At 41.3% G+C, this 19607-nt stretch overlaps 1 protein-coding gene across 7 annotated transcripts in view; it reads left to right on the forward strand.

Annotated features, from left to right (window-relative positions):
• Nucleotides 1-518: 518 nt before the first annotated feature.
• Nucleotides 519-19607, forward strand: part of LOC137273121 (WD repeat-containing protein 47-like) — a 47312-nt gene continuing 28223 nt past the window's right edge. For 2 of the 7 annotated variants that reach the window (XM_067805583.1, XM_067805584.1), the window contains exons 1-5: nt 519-598; nt 9033-10529; nt 11545-11695; nt 15841-16521; nt 18908-18985. In XM_067805583.1, the coding sequence (XP_067661684.1) occupies nt 9135-10529; nt 11545-11695; nt 15841-16521; nt 18908-18985 (2305 nt within the window). In that variant the 5' untranslated portion in view covers nt 519-598; nt 9033-9134. The remainder of the gene's footprint in view (nt 599-9032; nt 10530-11544; nt 11696-15840; nt 16522-18907; nt 18986-19607) is intronic. The other 5 variants (XM_067805586.1, XM_067805587.1, XM_067805585.1 and 2 more) reach the window with 4 other exon arrangements.

The raw sequence follows: 19607 nt of genomic DNA on the forward strand, positions 1-19607 counted from the left end.
TGCAGATTGTAAAGCAAACATTCACCTCACTGGCAATGTTGTCCGAGAGATTTCCTAAGGGACTGTTGAACGGGATTTCCTCCGCGCATATATCCTCAGTGTGTTTTGCAGTTTATTCAAATGGTGTTTTCTCCCCAGAAAATGAAATATGAATGTATTTCCGTTTGACAGTAAATGCTTCGTAATTTGAATACATGGTGTTTGTTGTATTGTTCTGTCACAGTTCTATGCATGATTTAATGAATTAGATGAACTATATAATTATGTTTACCCTTATTCAGTTGCAATAGTACCACTGTCCTATCACAATTTCTAAAACGAGTTCGGATCAGGCATCAGGTTGAATCGTTTCCCTTTTCATCACGATGTTTTGAGACCTTCACTTTTAACCAAAGGTGGCTGAAACGCTATCCTTGTCGAAATACAGATTTAGGAAAAACGTGGCGTAACTCAGCTGCATTTTATGTACGCTTTTTTGACTTACCTCCCTTGCGGCGCTGACAGCTTCCGGCCTAAATTAATGGCTGCATATCTGTCAAATGGATTACAAATGCTCGATGTTTTGTTTGTTATGGGCTCATGGTGACCGACAGGTTTTGTAAGTATTACTCACAGACTATTTTCATTTATTTAACGGTTTTGAAGGACATTTTTGGTTTGTTGTACTTTTCAACATGAACAAGCACCAGTAAACATGAAACAAATACGAACGCCTTCATGCAGAAACATGCATCATCTAGTAGCATGCTCTGTGGTATTTCTCCTCTTACACTGATTCATCAGTCAGATATTCCTTATACAGGTTCCATGAGCATAAATTGCTGTAAGAAGGTGGGACTCGGGGTTATCTTCTGTACATACAATAAGAACATTCATAAGGTGTAGATCAAACGACAAGAAATCATCTCATTGCCACTTCCCTCATCCCTGTTTACAGATTGACCTAAAGTACCAAGGTAGACATATTATTTATTGTTGGATACTTGAATATGCTTTGTGAAAGCATTACGACTTTCTCTGCTTGCTTCATGATTTTGCATGAGTAAACTTCAGTAAACAATGGGATTTAACATTAATAACAATGGTAGACATAGAGACAGACAGTTCGGGGATGATTTTATTTCTAGCAAAACGTATTGTTTTCTCCCAGATTTTCTTACAACAAACTTGTCTGAAATGATCATCAGATGTGGCAGTCATGACCAGTAACAGTGCTGTCTACCTCTGTGAAGATGGTGAAAGTGTAGCTGAGAGCTGTGATGTGGTCCTATACTTTCAAGACATGACCTTGCATCATGATGCAGTGTCATGTCTTGACTGTATAGGACTGTATCACCGCTCTCAACTAGTGAAAGTGTAGCTAAAAGGGGAATATCTTGAAACAAATGTTGAATGGTTTAGATCATTAGTGCCATCAGAAACAACACAGCAGTTACATCCCCAATACTGTCTTCTTCCTCATGTGTATGGATTGTAGTGATTATGAGAAAAAAATATATGAGCAATATTCTATTGAAAATTATTTTGCATGTGTTTCAATAACACGTTATATTCATTTTAGCATCCTAAAGTTACTTTACTGTCACTTTACTATTACATTATCAAAAGACTTCAATTACTATTTGATATGCATAATCCCTGTCTGCATACATCTTTGCTACAAAATCAAATAATACTGATTAAGTCTCACCGAAGTGTTCTGTAATTTTAGCAAGGTACTAGACCCCAAAACAGATGGTTTATCAGCATGTATATCCATTGACAGCTATGATGAGCCTTTAATTGTGTATTGTCTTATTTACATGCTGTATGATGGCAGTCACAAACAATGTTGGCAGCTGTTTGTTTAGACATTAGAGTAGCAAGTTTTCTGTTCACATGGTCATGGGACTGACCGATCCCGGTAGTCCTCTTTCTCCTAGGAACAAGGAACAGATCTTGGAACGTTGTAATAGTGTAGCTGACTGAGTGTTGCTTGTTCTGAATTTCACAAAATAATATGCACAGGTCACAAAGAGATATCCAAGTTAGCATGAGCTAGGTTCACATCTGAAACCTTGAAGACATAATTCACTGTTAGAAACTGTTATGAATGTACATCATTCCACGTAAATTATTAAATAACATTTACGCAAGCCCACAGATGTTGCACTCTACATGATCGTGATGACGTACCTGATGGGACAATTGCTAGTTGGAGTAGTCCACAGAGAAATGTTTGCCTGCCTGTACTTGTCTTTTACAAGGGAACATGTGACAGTTTTACACCTTGTGTTTACTTTTGTTTTAGGATGTATATTTCAGATGTATATCTGTTGCACCATTGGCATTTACCTTATTCACACAAGCTTAAAAACAGAAACCTGACATAATACTTGCTATTTGTTAGCTCACGTAAATACTGCCTTTTATCAAACTGAAACTCCTCTTAACAATATTCCAGCCATGTGAGGAGGTAGTGTTCGCAGTAGGAAATATAGCTTTACTTTCCTCATTGCATAGCCCAAAGAATCTTGCATTGCACCACGTGTGCTCAAGCCAGAAAGTGGAAAGATCTCTCGGAAGGGGCCAGAGTCCCCCTCTAAAATTTGAAATTCCTTACTTTTCAGAACATGTTGTCATCTTTTGCAAGTCAAATTAGATGAAAGAAAGTTTATTTTATTTTCTTGTTTCCATAGGGAAAAAAAATACATTTGTAGGTAGCCTGTTCCCAGACCACAGAATGCTTTGCGGCCTGAACAAGCAGATAGGAAATATCATGTGCGAAATGTAGATTTGTTTGCATGAAACACACAGGTTGTCACGTTAATGTGAAAATTGGGAGGGCTTCTAAATAACTGGACCAGATGAACTGACAGATGTTGGAATGGACTTTAACTGCATACACCACGCAGATGCTGCGACATTCTACCAACTGCTCTTTCATTGTTTCACAGCTGACATTATACCAGTCTCTGCTTAAAAACTTTCCATCATAATAGTGTACACTTGCCATGGTTAGAAAACTTTGACATTAATTCATGAGGCATAGTTTATCTGTAAATTAAATACAATGGCTTGGTTTATTCCTCAGTATGTCTACTATGATCTATAGTACTAGTAGTTGTGTTTGATACTTAGTAGATTTCCTGATCTCAAGACGAGGCAGGAGTTAATATACTGAGGAGACACTGTCACTTGGTTTCATTGTTTCAGGATTTGTCATCTGATAGAGTTACATCTGATCAAGTTAGCAGCAGCATAGCTATTGATTAATCTAAATATGTAAAGTGTAAATTTTCTCCTATGGTAAGCCATACAAAAACAACAAAATTGGACCTGACCTTGAACCTGAACAGCTCTACATGCTGTCATTGAAGTCTTATAGAGAGCAAACGACCCAGCCCCTGTGATGTATAAATATGTATTGTCATAAACCTTTCTGTTGCAGTTGTAGAAGATTATTTATGTTACAGTGTGAAACATTATGAAAACCGTGCTGAATCACTTGTGTTGGGTCAGTATCTTCTTACAAGTATGCAAGTTTGTTTACTAACAAGAGAAAAGTTTTATCAGGTGATATGCAAATTAGCCTATGGCAGTGATATGGCCAAATCATCACTGTGCCGGAGTGCGGCAGTTAGCATGACATGTCTGAGTGCGGGTACTGTTGTCAGTCCTTTTTCTGTGGACAAGTGATTGACACAATATCACTTCCCAGTTGCACGGATCGATGCTTCTGGTGTGGATCACTGGACTGACTGGTTAAAATGTGATTATTAGTAAACTGATGGCGATGACACGTAGCTAGAATATTGCCTTAGTGCAGCGTAAAACTGAAGTCAGTCTTTGTTCTCTGACCACAGAGGGTCTGAGTCAAGATAATGACAGTCCAGGTTCTTCAGTAAGTGTGAGTTTTACACCGATTTTAGCATTATCACTGCTACAGGGGACACCAGAAACGGCATTTGTACTCACGTTTAAATCAAACCCAGATCTTTGGTATGATGAGCTAGTGCTTTAACCACCACCTTCTTTGACTATCGAGGGTCTGAGTGGGAGTAACCAAGTCCTGGGCTTCGTTCCTCAAAGTGATCGTAACCCTATGATGATCATAACTCCCATTCTTTAGCATAGCACAGCTCTTTGATCATTTTGAAGAACGGAGCCGTGGTGTTGTGATCAGTTGATCATATTTACACTAGACACAGATGGTGTAACTTTAATGTGTTTAAGACGTTTTGAGTTTTTCATATTTCTTTTCTTAAGTTAGTGGTTTGTGACTTCCTTATTGAATACTAAGTCAGTGATAGGCTGTTTTGTTAATAAAATCTTAATTGTAAAACATTTGATTCACTGTGTGCAAAACCAGTATTAACTAATATCAGTTTTCACGTAGTGATACAACTCAACTGAATGATTATGTAAATATTTTGCATATGTGACATGCTCTCGGACACATGGTTGTGTCAGGCTAGTTTTGTGGTATATGTGATTGTAATGACTGCAGCCAGCTGTGACTGTATGTTGCAGTAATCTTACTTGGTCTATGCTAGATTGACATGTGCCTGATAAGGCCATTTATGTCCTTGGTAACTGTTTAAAATACAGAATTTCTACATTTTGCTCCAGCTTTGCACATATTTGTCCAAATTTGACAAGTTAAGTTTTCCTTTTAGATTTTCATTGTGCCCAATTTGGTTTCATTATTTTAACAAAAAACAATTTTAAACACATCTTTGTGTGGCTTGCAGAATTCCCTCGTCCATTTTAGGCAGTCATGATGATATGTGACTTCCTTTCAGGTACTGTAGCCACATGTAGGCATGACTGGGTACTGTCTCACATACTTGTTTTGTCTCTTACTGTTAAAGGACCAATATAGGCAGTCAGCTCTCAGGTACTGTAGCCACATGTAGGCATGACTGGGTACTGTCTCACATACTTGTTTTGTCTCTTACTGTTAAAGGACCAATATAGGCAGTCAGCTCTCAGGTACTGTAGCCACATGTAGGCATGACTGGGTACTGTCTCACATACTTGTTTTGTCTCTTACTGTTAAAGGACCAATATAGGCAGTCAGCTCTCAGGTACTGTAGCCACATGTAGGCATGACTGGGTACTGTCTCACATACTTGTTTTGTCTCTTACTGTTAAAGGACCAATATAGGCAGTCAGCTCTCAGGTACTGTAGCCACATGTAGGCATGACTGGGTACTGTCTCACATACTTGTTTTGTCTCTTACTGTTAAAGGACCAATATAGGCAGTCAGCTCTCAGGTACTGTAGCCACATGTAGGCATGACTGGGTACTGTCTCACATACTTGTTTTGTCTCTTACTGTTAAAGGACCAATATAGGCAGTCAGCTCTCAGGTACTGTAGCCACATGTAGGCATGACTGGGTACTGTCTCACATACTTGTTTTGTCTCTTACTGTTAAAGGACCAATATAGGCAGTCAGCTCTCAGGTACTGTAGCCACATGTAGGCATGACTGGGTACTGTCTCACATACTTGTTTTGTCTCTTACTGTTAAAGGACCAATATAGGCAGTCAGCTCTCAGGTACTGTAGCCACATGTAGGCATGACTGGGTACTGTCTCACATACTTGTTTTGTCTCTTACTGTTAAAGGACCAATATAGGCAGTCAGCTCTCAGGTACTGTAGCCACATGTAGGCATGACTGGGTACTGTCTCACATACTTGTTTTGTCTCTTACTGTTAAAGGACCAATATAGGCAGTCAGCTCTCAGGTACTGTAGCCACATGTAGGCATGACTGGGTACTGTCTCACATACTTGTTTTGTCTCTTACTGTTAAAGGACCAATATAGGCAGTCAGCTCTCAGGTACTGTAGCCACATGTAGGCATGACCGGGTACTGTCTCACATACTTGTTTTGTCTCTTACTGTTAAAGGACCAATATAGGCAGTCAGCTCTCAGGTACTGTAGCCACATGTAGGCATGACTGGGTACTGTCTCACATACTTGTTTTGTCTCTTACTGTTAAAGGACCAATATAGGCAGTCAGCTCTCAGGTACTGTAGCCACATGTAGGCATGACCGGGTACTGTCTCACATACTTGTTTTGTCTCTTACTGTTAAAGGACCAATATAGGCAGTCAGCTCTCAGGTACTGTAGCCACATGTAGGCATGACCGGGTACTGTCTCACATACTTGTTTTGTCTCTTACTGTTAAAGGACCAATATAGGCAGTCAGCTCTCAGGTACTGTAGCCACATGTAGGCATGACTGGGTACTGTCTCACATACTTGTTTTGTCTCTTACTGTTAAAGGACCAATATAGGCAGTCAGCTCTCAGGTACTGTAGCCACATGTAGGCATGACTGGGTACTGTCTCACATACTTGTTTTGTCTCTTACTGTTAAAGGACCAATATAGGCAGTCAGCTCTCAGGTACTGTAGCCACATGTAGGCATGACTGGGTACTGTCTCACATACTTGTTTTGTCTCTTACTGTTAAAGGACCAATATAGGCAGTCAGCTCTCAGGTACTGTAGCCACATGTAGGCATGACTGGGTACTGTCTCACATACTTGTTTTGTCTCTTACTGTTAAAGGACCAATATAGGCAGTCAGCTCTCAGGTACTGTAGCCACATGTAGGCATGACTGGGTACTGTCTCACATACTTGTTTTGTCTCTTACTGTTAAAGGACCAATATAGGCAGTCAGCTCTCAGGTACTGTAGCCACATGTAGGCATGACTGGGTACTGTCTCACATACTTGTTTTGTCTCTTACTGTTAAAGGACCAATATAGGCAGTCAGCTCTCAGGTACTGTAGCCACATGTAGGCATGACTGGGTACTGTCTCACATACTTGTTTTGTCTCTTACTGTTAAAGGACCAATATAGGCAGTCAGCTCTCAGGTACTGTAGCCACATGTAGGCATGACTGGGTACTGTCTCACATACTTGTTTTGTCTCTTACTGTTAAAGGACCAATATAGGCAGTCAGCTCTCAGGTACTGTAGCCACATGTAGGCATGACTGGGTACTGTCTCACATACTTGTTTTGTCTCTTACTGTTAAAGGACCAATATAGGCAGTCAGCTCTCAGGTACTGTAGCCACATGTAGGCATGACCAGGTACTGTCTTACATACTTGTTTTGTCTCTTACTGTTAAAGGACCAATATAGGCAGTCAGCTCTCAGGTACTGTAGCCACATGTAGGCATGACCAGGTACTGTCTCACATACTTGTTTTGTCTCTTACTGTTAAAGGACCAATATAGGCAGTCAGCTCTCAGGTACTGTAGCCACATGTAGGCATGACTGGGTACTGTCTCACATACTTGTTTTGTCTCTTACTGTTAAAGGACCAATATAGGCAGTCAGCTCTCAGGTACTGTAGCCACATGTAGGCATGACTGGGTACTGTCTCACATACTTGTTTTGTCTCTTACTGTTAAAGGACCAATATAGGCAGTCAGCTCTCAGGTACTGTAGCCACATGTAGGCATGACTGGGTACTGTCTCACATACTTGTTTTGTCTTCTACTGTTAAAGGACCAATATAGGCAGTCAGCTCTCAGGTACTGTAGCCACATGTAGGCATGACTGGGTACTGTCTCACATACTTGTTTTGTCTCTTACTGTTAAAGGACCAATATAGGCAGTCAGCTCTCAGGTACTGTAGCCACATGTAGGCATGACTGGGTACTGTCTCACATACTTGTTTTGTCTCTTACTGTTAAAGGACCAATATAGGCAGTCAGCTCTCAGGTACTGTAGCCACATGTAGGCATGACTGGGTACTGTCTCACATACTTGTTTTGTCTCTTACTGTTAAAGGACCAATATAGGCAGTCAGCTCTCAGGTACTGTAGCCACATGTAGGCATGACTGGGTACTGTCTCACATACTTGTTTTGTCTTCTACTGTTAAAGGACCAATATAGACAGTCAGCTCTCAGGCACTGTAGCCACATGTACTCATGCTTTTTATGGTTCCCACTGTTAAGGTGAGTGAGTGAGTGAGTGAGTGAGTGAGTTTGGTTTTACGCCGCTTTTAGCAATATTCCAGCGATATCACAGCGGGGGACACCAGAAAATGGGCCTCACACATTGTACCCATGTGGGTCCTACTGTTAAGGAGCAATATAGGCAGTCAGGTCTCAGGTACTGTAGCCACATGTTTGCATGACCAGGTACTGTCTCACATACTTGTCATGTCTTCTACTGTCTAAGGACCAATATAGGCAGTCAGCTCTCAGGTACTGTCGCCACATGTTTGCATGACCAGGTACTGTCTCACATACTTGTTACGTTTCCTACTGTTAAGGACCAATGTAGGCAGTCAGCTCTCAGGTGCTGTAGCCACATGCATGCATGACCAGGTACTCTCTCACATACTTGTTATGTCTTCTGCTGTTAATGACCAATATAGGCAGTCAGCTCTCAGGTACTGTAGCCACATGTTTGCATGACCGGGTACTGTCTCACATACGTGTTATGTCTTCTACTGTTAAAGAACCAATATAGTCAGCTCTCAGGTACTGTAGCCACATGTAGGCATGACCGGGTACTGTCTCACATACTTGTTATGTCTTCTACTGTTAAAGGACCAATATAGACAGTCAGCTCTCAGGTACTGTAGCCACATGTACTCATGCTTGTTATGGTTCCTACTGTTAAGGACCAATATAGGCAGTCAGGTCTCAGGTACTGTAGCCACATGTAGGCATGACCGGGTAATGTCTCACATACTTGTTATGTTTCCTACTGTTAAAGGACCAATATAGGCGGTCAGCTCTCAGGCACTGTAGCCACATGTAGGCATGACCGGGTACAGTCTCACATACTTGTTTTGTCTTCTACTGTTAGAGGACAAATATTTTCATTATTATTGGGGTCTAAATTAATGTAAATCTGCTTGTTTGAAAATAGTGAAATTGAGTAAGGACTCATGACATCTCTGTGTTGACTATCCGTTTTACCATGACTCAACTTTTTTGCATATTTTTTTCTGACTAGCAAAAGTAATTAACATATAACTCTAATTTTGTTGCTTTTATGTATGATTTCAGAAATCTAGGAATCTAGGATGTCACAAAGACAAAGTGTATAGAGTTCTGACATAGATCTGCTTCAGGAGTAGAAGACAATCAGCTCTTTCTGAGTAGATAACAATGCCATCTGCAAATCTCGTCATGAATGAAGTGGATGTGGTCAAACTCATCTGTGAGTTTCTCCACAACAGACAGCTCAACATCTCCATGTTGTCCATGGAGCGAGAGACAGGAATCATTAATGGCCTTTTCTCTGACGACATGCTGTTCCTCCGACAACTCATCCTCGATGGACAGTGGGATGATGTCATTGAGTTCATCCAGCCTCTCATCACTGTGGACAACTTTGACATGAAGGGGTTCCAGTTCACCATAATGAAACATAAGTATCTCGAGTTGTTGTGCATTAAGTCTGAACCTAATGTGATGCAGAATTACGAGTTCACTGTGGAGGAGGTGGTGAAATGTTTGAACTCCCTCGAAGAGTTCTGTCCCAGCAAGGAGGAGTACAGCAACCTCTGTTTTCTTCTGTCTCTCCCTAAACTTTCAGATCATGTCGAGTTTCAGAATTGGAACCCAAGCAATGCCCGAGTTCAGTGCTTTAATGACATCGTGCCGCTGGTGGAGAAGTTCCTCCCAGTGGACAGGAGGGACTTGAAGAACAGCACGGCTCAGAATGACCGTCTTATCCAGCTGGTGCTCAAGGGACTCCTTTACGAGTCTTGTGTTGAATACTGCCAGCAGCAGGCCACTAATGATGAGAGCGAGATCAAGTTCTCATCTGTCCTGAGTGATACAGGATTCAATGATGCTGATCTTAGTCTGTTGTCATGGTTACAGAGCATCCCATATGATACCTTCTCATGCCCTTTTGAACAGAAGCCCCTGAATGTAGATATTCGACCATTTGTAAGACCTTCATTGGAGGCTTCTTGGTCTGAGCAGATCCTTGTGACACCCATCAAACCGAAGATGTTTCCTCACTCGGCTATTCCATCAGTCAGACCGAGGTCAGCAGAGATCATGACGCGATCACTGAACCCACAGTTTGATGGACTCACAAGTGGGCTGTTCCAGGGGCGGAAGGACAGCATGTCAACTTCTAATGACTTAAACATCCTCTCCAGATCAATGGCTCCTGGAACCAACCTCAACAATTCTTTGAAGAATCCAATGCTGATGTCTGTTGACAAACTATTTGCCACTGGTGAAATTGTAGATACTCACACTTCTATAGCTGATGAAATCAAATCACCACTGCGAATTCCCCCGGGGAAACCACCAGTGAGAAGTTCAACGCCTCCAACTGCTTCGCCCAGAGGTCAGGTTCAAGGTCAGGTCCAACCAGGATCAGTAGTTGTCCCTCCTAGATCAATGTCACCATCACAAAGTGTGACAGTGGATTCCAGGACATCCCCACGTGTGCAAGGCAACTCTGTGCATGACTCCAGCAATGAGCTGTACAAGGAGTACCAGAGACAGAAACAGCTTCTGCAGGACCAGCTTGAACTCCAGGTGGGTGCAGGATAAGGGTATGCTGAGGGTTGAACTCCAGGTGGGTGCAGGATAAGGGTATGCTGAAGGCTGAACTCCAGGTGGGTGCAGGATAAGGGTATGCTGAGGGTTGAACCTCCAGGTGGGTGCAGGAAAAGGGTATGCTGAGGGTTGAACTCCAGGTGGGTGCAGGATAAGGGTATGCTGAAGGCTAAAGTCCAGGTGGGTGCAGGAAAAGGGTATGCTGAAGGCTGAACTCCAGGTGGGTGCAGGATAAGGGTATGCTGAAGGTTGAACTCAGGTGGGTGCAGGGAAAGGGTATGCTGAAGGTTGAACTCCAGGTGGGTGCAGGATAAGGGTATGCTGAGGGTTGAACTCCAGGTGGGTGCAGGATAAGGGTATGCTGAAGGCTGAACTCCAGGTGGGTGCAGGAAAAGGGTATGCTGAGGGTTGAACTCCAGGTGGGTGCAGGATAAGGGTGTGCTGAGGGTTGAACTCCAGGTGGGTGCAGGATAAGGGTATGCTGAAAGCTGAACTCCAGGTGGGTGCAGGAAAAGGGTATGCTGAGGGTTGAACTCCAGGTGGGTGCAGGATAAGGGTATGCTGAGGATTTAACTCCAGGTGGGTGCAGGAAAAGGGTATGCTGAAGGCTGAACTCCAGGTGGGTGCAGGATACGGGTGTGCTGAAGGCTGAACTCCAGGTGGGTACAGTGTTTGGGTAGGCAGGGTTTGGGTTTGTGGTAAAGATGCCATATTGGGTGGCGGCAGGGGAAAGTTTTGAGTGTGCAGGTTGAGTAGGTCGGAGAGATGGTGCCAAGTAGTGTTTGAGGAATGGGATGGGGTGCTTGTACCAGTGGTTCTGTAGCTTGGATGTGTTGAATTATTTAAATGGTAAATTTATTTAAATTGCAAATAGCTTCTGAGAGACGGTAATCAGTCTTCACTTGTCATGAAGTCACTGATCGAAGCATTTGTGTAAACTGTTCACTGCAACATTTGATCCCAGGGTTGCACTCTGTGTTTGCCATGGTTACAGGAGAAGCAGCGAATGATCTACCAGAAGGAATTGCAGGAGATTGAAAGCAAGCAGCAGCACCTGCTTGTGGACAACCGCTACAATGATGATCCCCCAACACCCACCTTCCCTCAGATTGGTGGAGTCACACCCAGGATAGTTAGCGATCCAGGTAGGTGCTTGTGACAACAGGTACTTCATGGCTTGTAACAAACATTGTGGTTCAACATTATTACATGTTCCTGTCTATGTTAATTTCATGAATTGTTGTAGTTACATTTTTAGTAGATCTGATATTGTAGAGCATGGTTAGTGGTATTGTATACAGGTGTCTGTTCAGCTACCTTGCTAGGGGACTGGATGATTTATATTTGGAATCAATGGCATGAACATGCCAGTCCCAGGATGACCTTATGACAAACTTGAATCCACAGGATCTATTTTATTACTTGTCCTTTGATATTGAACCGCTCATGATTATTTGAAATGTGCTTGAACACTGCGATGTAGAATGTTGAGCATGATTCACACTCCTTAGCCCTGCTTCTCATCAATACATCAAGGTGCCCCTACATCACATCTTTGTGTATAAATGTCAGACAGAGATACATACATGGGGTATAGGATATGTGTCTTGATAGGAGGGTCACAATACAGTCATCACATGTCTTTGAGACAGTCAGAGTTGTATAGTTATACTGAGAAATTCAGTCCATTCATCATGTTTATTCAAAATAATCAGTAATTTGAAAACATTTGATTTGATATTTTTTAAATTCATGGACCACTTTCTTTGTCGAAAGGAAAAGTGCAATACATGATTTTAAGATTGTACAGTATTTTTTTTGAGAATTACAGCAATTTTAAACATTTGATTTGCAAACGTTTCTTTAACCAGTAACTTCAAAAGAACTGGTTTGACTATTTTTCAAGTTTGGAAATCATCTCGTTATTCTGAAGGACAGATACAGGGCAAAGGTTGGTTCTGATTTCTAATGTTTGAAAGAATTGGGTCAATTTACATATTTGGAACATAACAAAAAGCTGTCTAAACCAGCACTCAGTGGAACTGAAGAAATAATCCAGTTTAGACAATGTACCGGATTATGGAGCTGATGATATATGTACAAGCCAAGGATGGGACTACGATTATATGCCAGTGTTGACAACTTGCAGAATTTGACAAATGCCGGTTTTGACAGATTCCACTGTATATCTTTGCACTCCCAGTGTCATCCTTGATATCTCCAGGATGTACGTTCTGATACCTCTCCACTGTACCCTGGATGCATCTACGAGTCAGCCCAATAATTTTATTACCTCCCTTTGCTTGCTCCACATTCTCAAAGTAGCCAATAAGCTAAATAGCTGTTACAATCGTATCTGCTTGTGTCAACAAAGATAGCAGTTGCAGCTGTGATGGTTTGTTCTCTGTCCGACTCAGATTTGGGGGAAATCATAGAGACAAATTGACGGACAAAAATATGCAAGAACTTCTTCTACCTCCTTCATAGTACCTTTGCATCATTTGTGCTGCCAAGTTTAATGGGTTAGATGATATAAAAAGCAAAAGTGAGTTGTGATTGGTTTGCTCAACTTCCCAGCGTAGGCACTGCTTCGATAAAATGCCATCCAAGGGGGGTAATAAATTCATTGGGCTGAGACGTAGATGCATTCAGGGTATGGTGGAGAGTTATCGGAACGTATACCCAGGAGATATTGATGATGTCCCAGTGTTTACACTTGTATGTAAACCCTGGTATCACGATACAGTGTCATACCCCAGTATCATTTCCAACCTGTACCATGCGAGCTGGGCATATGTATCTCTATCCTGCTTGGTACTGTCAGGGAATGTTTTCTGACAAGGATGTGATTGTGGTTGCAAATTTAGATACATCCCTGTAACATACCATGCTGAATGTGAACATATTTATGATTGTGTTTTTCTGATTTAGGCCACCAGCCACACTTGACAATAAAGTAGGCACATGTTTCCTTCCAAACAAAATATTGATACTGAAAATATTATGTTATTGATTCTGAGACAGGTGGAGTCATGGTAATCTATAGTGTAATCTATAGTGCAAGCATAGTGTCTCACTGTTTATTGTCTAGCTGCAGCTGATGCACACAGATGAAGGTCCTGATGGGTGGGTGGATGGTATTCAGTAGGCAGCAACATTCAGGACCATCAGACAGATGCCAGCAACATTCAGGGCCTTTAGTCAGATGCCATCAACTTTCAGGGTATTTAGTCAGATGGCAGCACATTCATGGCCTTTAGTCAGATGGCAGCACATTCAGGGCCTTTTGTCAGATCTCAGCAATATTCAAGGCCTTTAGTCAGATTACAGAAGCATTCTGGACCTTTAGTCAGATGACACTAATTTTCAGGGTCTTCAGTTAGCCTTTAGTCAGGTGGCAGCAACATTCAGGGTCTTTAGTCAGATGGCAGCAACGTTCAGGGTCTTTAGTCAGATGGCATCAACGTTCAGGGTCTTTAGTCAGATGGCAGCAACATTTAGCAACGTTCAGGGTCTTTAGCCAGATGGCAGCAACGTTCAGGGTCTTTAGCCAGATGGCAGCAACATTTAGCAACGTTCAGGGTCTTTAGTCAGATGGCAGCAACATTCAGAGCCATTTTTCAAGTTGGCAGTAACATTCAGGGAGTTTAGTCACTGAATATGCTGAATGATGTAGGCTAGTGTAGTATTTGACTCTTTTGAGTATTTGCATTAATTGTGCAGCCTTCTGCCAATGTTTACATAAGGAATAAGCTGGTGTATATACTACTATACTATTGTGTTATGTGAAGCCCCATCAAGACCCTCAACACAGTGGTGCCTTCCCAGTACTGTTCTATGTGTAGCATGTGTAATGAGAGAGTTCATTTGATAGGCAATGACCGTATGTGGAAATATGAATTATGATAACAATTTGATGAATAAATGTGTATTTATTGCATGTAATTGCCTGACTGCCTCGTCAGATACACTGTGTGTGGAACATGAATATAGGTTAACTTGTCCAACCCAGGATTAGAAGTGAAGATTTTCAAGAAGAAATAAAACCATGTGTTTATCCGCTCTACTTGTAGAAGTGCATTTCTCATTGGCTTTTGAATAACCTTAATCTTCAGTAGAGAGGCGAGAAAAAGTTTGACTTAAACAGACATAACATATTTTTGATGGTGCTGCTGCCATTATGTTATCAAACCTTAAAACCCTTGATGTTGAAAGTAATGATTTAGAAGGAATTTACCTCAAGGTTCCTCTGTGCTGTGTTTGTACTTATTGTAACTAAGATCATTATGAAAAGGGTAACTGCCATCTGCTGATGTTCCTGGTGTATACATACTTGTCCTGGTGTATACATACTTGTCCTGGTGTATACATACTTGTCCTGGTGTACAGTGCTCTCAGCAGGACTGAAAAAATAATCTGGTTTAGACAACATACTGGATCACAGAGGTTTTAAATAAATAAATAAATAAAAAAGCCATAAATGGGACTGTGATTTTATTCCAGTATGGACAACTTGCCGGATTGGATAGCTGCCGGCTTTGACAGCTTTCATTGTATGCATACATGTCCTGGTGTATATTTGTCCTGAACCCGTGAAGGTCTGGGGTAGAATAGGCCTTCAGCAACCCATGCTTGCCATAAAAGGTGACTATGCTTGTTGTAAGAGGCATCTAACGGGATCGGGTGATCAGGCTTGCTGACTTGGTTGACACATGTCATCGGTTCCCAATTGCACAGGTCGATGCTCATGTTGTTGGTCACTGGATTTTCTTTTGGTCCATTGTTTTCAGGCCGCCGCCATATAGCTGGAATATTGCTATGCTGAGTGCTTCGTAAAACTAAACTCACTCTCTCACTCGTACTTGTCTTGCTGTATGCATACTTGTCCCTGTGTATACATACCTCTCACGGTGTATACATACCTCTCCCGGTGTATACATACCTGTCCTGGTGCGTGCGTGCGCGCGTGCAGAGAGAATAACATTGTTTATGGAGTTGATGACCTGGTGTCTACATACTTATCCTTGTGTATACATACATACGTACAGAGATACGTAAAGAGTAACATTGTTTATGGAGTTCATGTGAACTGTTTGCTAGTGCTGAAAACATTTAAAAATGTAATGTTAGAGATTTTGACTCTATTTGAGATATAGTCATTGCTGTAAGATATTGTTTTGTACCAGTATGTTTCATGTGTTACTGTTAATGTTTATTTATTATGTCTGTTTATTTCTTTTGCAGTTGTCAATTGTGGTTGTTGTGTTAATTTTGTTTTTGCTTCATGCAGGATTGAAAATCAGCACGCCTAAAGTCTTGCCTTCAACATCATCCCCCATAGTGTCTCAAACATCACCCATCACTTCTCAGGAAAATTCTCATCCCCATCCCCCTCAAGCCACCCCACAGGTTGTCCCCCAGGCTGTCTCGCAGGTGCCCCAAGGACATCCCCATGGGCTGAATCTCACACCGCACTCCAGTATTTCACAGTCCCCCTCTCAACAAACAGGTAAATTTTACATCAATACTGATCTCCCCTCTCCAGATCCACTAGACACTGTTCCCAGACCATGCCTGTTCCTGGAACCGTTCCCATTATTTGACAAGTGTCGCAGCGCTGGGAACACGCCCACTTCCCCCTCTCCCTCTCCGAATCCATCTCCCTCGGTCAGAAGGAGGCAACTGTCCGAGAAAAAACGAATTCCACCTGATTCTTCTCGTGTTCCTCATGAGAAATACTCAACTCTTCCCCGATCATACGGTCGGAGTAGTGTCCATACTGCTGACTCAGCTGCTAAGTCACGTGACGACAGTTCCCGAATAGGGGCAAAGACCCCAGTGTTTAATGGATCTCCTGCAATGACAAAAAGAAATGTTAAAAGTCCCAAACCTGCAACATCTCCAACCAAGGGATATGCACGAAGTCTGAGTGTGCCAGACGGATCAAGGTCCAAGACATTGCCATTACCAGGTATAGAATGCTCCATGTCTGTCCGCATGAGAAGACGGGGTCACCTGACCCAACTAACTTTCAAGTTTCACCACAGAAGTGTGTGCCAGCTGATGTTCATTGCTATTTTACTAAAGCATGGTATTTAATGTCTTAATAACTGTAGGTCCATCAGATCCAAGATGCAACATCTTCAGAAGGTTACACTTTTGCCTTTGGATCTCTCAACGTTTCTTCAGATGGCCACTCTTCTGAATTCAGACTTCATTCTTAAATAACCAACTTTCTTGTGTGGTTTTGTGGTTTTCGACCCAATGTTCGCTGTTGATCAGTTGACCGTGTGGGTGAACTGTTTTTGTGCTGTACACATGACTATTAAGTGATTTAGTCAGGAAACTTGGGACATTTTTTTAAAATTATTGAGATTCTTCCTTTTCAATGTTTTCACGGACAAATATGACTAACAGAGACTGAACAAAATATTTGGGGAGATAACTGACAGCAACAATGATTTGCTTCCCTTGGAATTTTGCAGAATTTTGCCCGTAGACATTTCTTTGCTAAAGTACATAACTATAGAAACATAAAGAAACAGATGAATGTTTGTGGAACTGTTTCATGTCAGTTGCTACATATCTGTATGTTTTGCTGTTTTCCTCAGCTAGTAAGATACTTTACATGAACCACACTAATGTTATGTTTTGGGGGTAAGAGATGTGTTACTTTAGGCTACATCAACATGCTCTCATAAAATCCACTCAAATATGTAGTTTTTCCAGTTTGATTGGAGATTGTCATATTTTTTAGATGCTCTCAATGGTTACTTGAGCAGGATGACATGACTTCTAAGGGTACTTATTTCGTATCTCCCACAGGTCTGACTTGTGTTATTTAACAGCTGTTGTAGTGGATGCCGATGCAAACATCATCAGATCCCTTATCAAATATCTCCCTTCCCTGGCATCCCATCACTGCCCTCCACACAGTTTGCTCATCTTCCTTCAAGTGCATATCTCACTTTGCTTTGTACTCAGTGTAGTATGTCCCATGCTGTTATCTGAAGTATTTAGCTAGAACAGTTGTTTCCCTGTCTGTGATTGGTATACCTTCTTTTATACCTACTTTTCTCTGCGTGGTCAGTTAGCTTTCCATGAACTGATGCTGGGTACCCTTGGAATTAATACTCCCTTTTCACAAATGCCCAGTGCAATCACTATTTGAGAAGTGATTCTTGTGGTCATTATTGTGCACTTGGCTCTGCATGTAGCGGCAGTATCTGACTGTTATGGAGAGAATTATGTGTCTGTTTGGTATTACTTGTCCTTAGTTGATTGATCAGCTTGTCTTCCCCAATTTCCTGCTTTTCCCTCAGATGCCAGTGTATGTCCAGCAGTACCTGCTTTCCGATTGGTCTGATTTTCTTCAGTACCTACTTAACTGTGACTGGTTACTTTTGATGTTGATAAATACCTGCCTTATTTAATATCGCCTGCACGTCCCTGATTGGTTATTTTGATGTCCATAAATATCTGCCTTATTTACACTGTTTGGTCAGACTTAATTCGCCATTAACCTGCTTGCCTGTGATTAGTTACGTTTGATATTCATCAGAACTTGCTTTATCCATATCCATATTTTACTTGCATAACCATATCCTGACTGGTTATGTTGATTTCCTTTATGACCGACCTATACCTGAGTTGTTTGTGATGTTACCATTCTATTGATTTATCAGTATATTTTGCCTGCACGGTCCAACAATGCTCTAGATATCCATCTGTGGTTCCTACTGCCTGCCTTCAGTACATAACTCTCAAATAATTTTTACTGTTATATCCTTTTGTGCTGACAGGGTGCCTGCAAAATGTGCTCTCTTCCTACAACTAACTATATATAGATTACATATTTCAACAACCAATTTTATGACTCTGAGCGCAGAAGTTCCTGTTACAGGTGGCTCCACTTGTAATAGATCTGGGGATCTGTGTAGTTTTCTCTCTGCAAGCAGAAATAGATTGATTACCACCTCTCTGAAAGATTTTATGCAACATCCAGGATGATTTTGTAAATATCTAATTCACCCTTGTACAGTTATAGATCTGTTTTCAACATCCTTTATCACCTATGACAATGATAAGTAAGTTTTAAGCAATGAGAAACAAAATTGTTCCGAAGTTCACTTAGTTCAAATTAAATATTATTCCTTTAACTTCATATAGAGTCCTCATTAAGTTACATAAATATGTAAAAAATAACAGCTGAAAAGGTCTTAGATTTCTATTCTTTAGGAACAGATCTTAATGAATTGCATGATACATTAAACACTGTTTATATGTTTTTGTGTATGTAAGCATTTCTTTGAGCTGTTTGTTGTCCCTGTGTTTGATCTCCAATACCTATTCACCAGCACGGAACAAGGCCAAGGTCACTGCCAGTAAGACAGGTGCCCAGTCTAAAACCACCAAGCCTGCCCCAGTGGTAAAAGGTATAATCACCCCCTCATGTATATATGTAGAGGTGTGCTGTCTTGCTGAGACGTATGGTTCGAGTTGATTGCTGTTATTCTAACACTGACATGACACTCTCATGACACAGTTGATGACATTGCCATGACTAACGAGGTCACCATGACAGTAATACAGAATGAGAATGTTGACAGGTTGAAAGATAATCAAATGTCATGAGCATGATGTGACACTAGCATGGTCTAACATTGGCATGGCATGTTGTTGTCTTGAAATGACACTAATATCCTGAGATATTTGCTTGACATGACACAGATATGACATAATTCAATTTTTTATTTGATCAATAAGACATGACATGGCATAATATGACATTGAAGTGACACTAACATGTCTAGAAATAATTTGATGTTAACACATATCTACAGCAATACAAGCATCGCACAAACTACTTTACTTACGACATTAGCTTAACCTCTACGTTCTATGAAATGACTCAGTCTGATAGACACTAGCATGAAATGACACATTTGTCATAACAATAAGTTGACTTGGTACAAGTATGTCTACATTAACATGACATGACACAGCATGGCATGATACTAATATGACATGATACTGCCTCACATGATGACATTACAT

The sequence above is a fragment of the Haliotis asinina genome, chromosome 2 (genome assembly GCF_037392515.1).
Source record: "Haliotis asinina isolate JCU_RB_2024 chromosome 2, JCU_Hal_asi_v2, whole genome shotgun sequence".
In the NCBI taxonomy this organism is placed as follows: Eukaryota; Metazoa; Mollusca; class Gastropoda; order Lepetellida; family Haliotidae; genus Haliotis; species Haliotis asinina.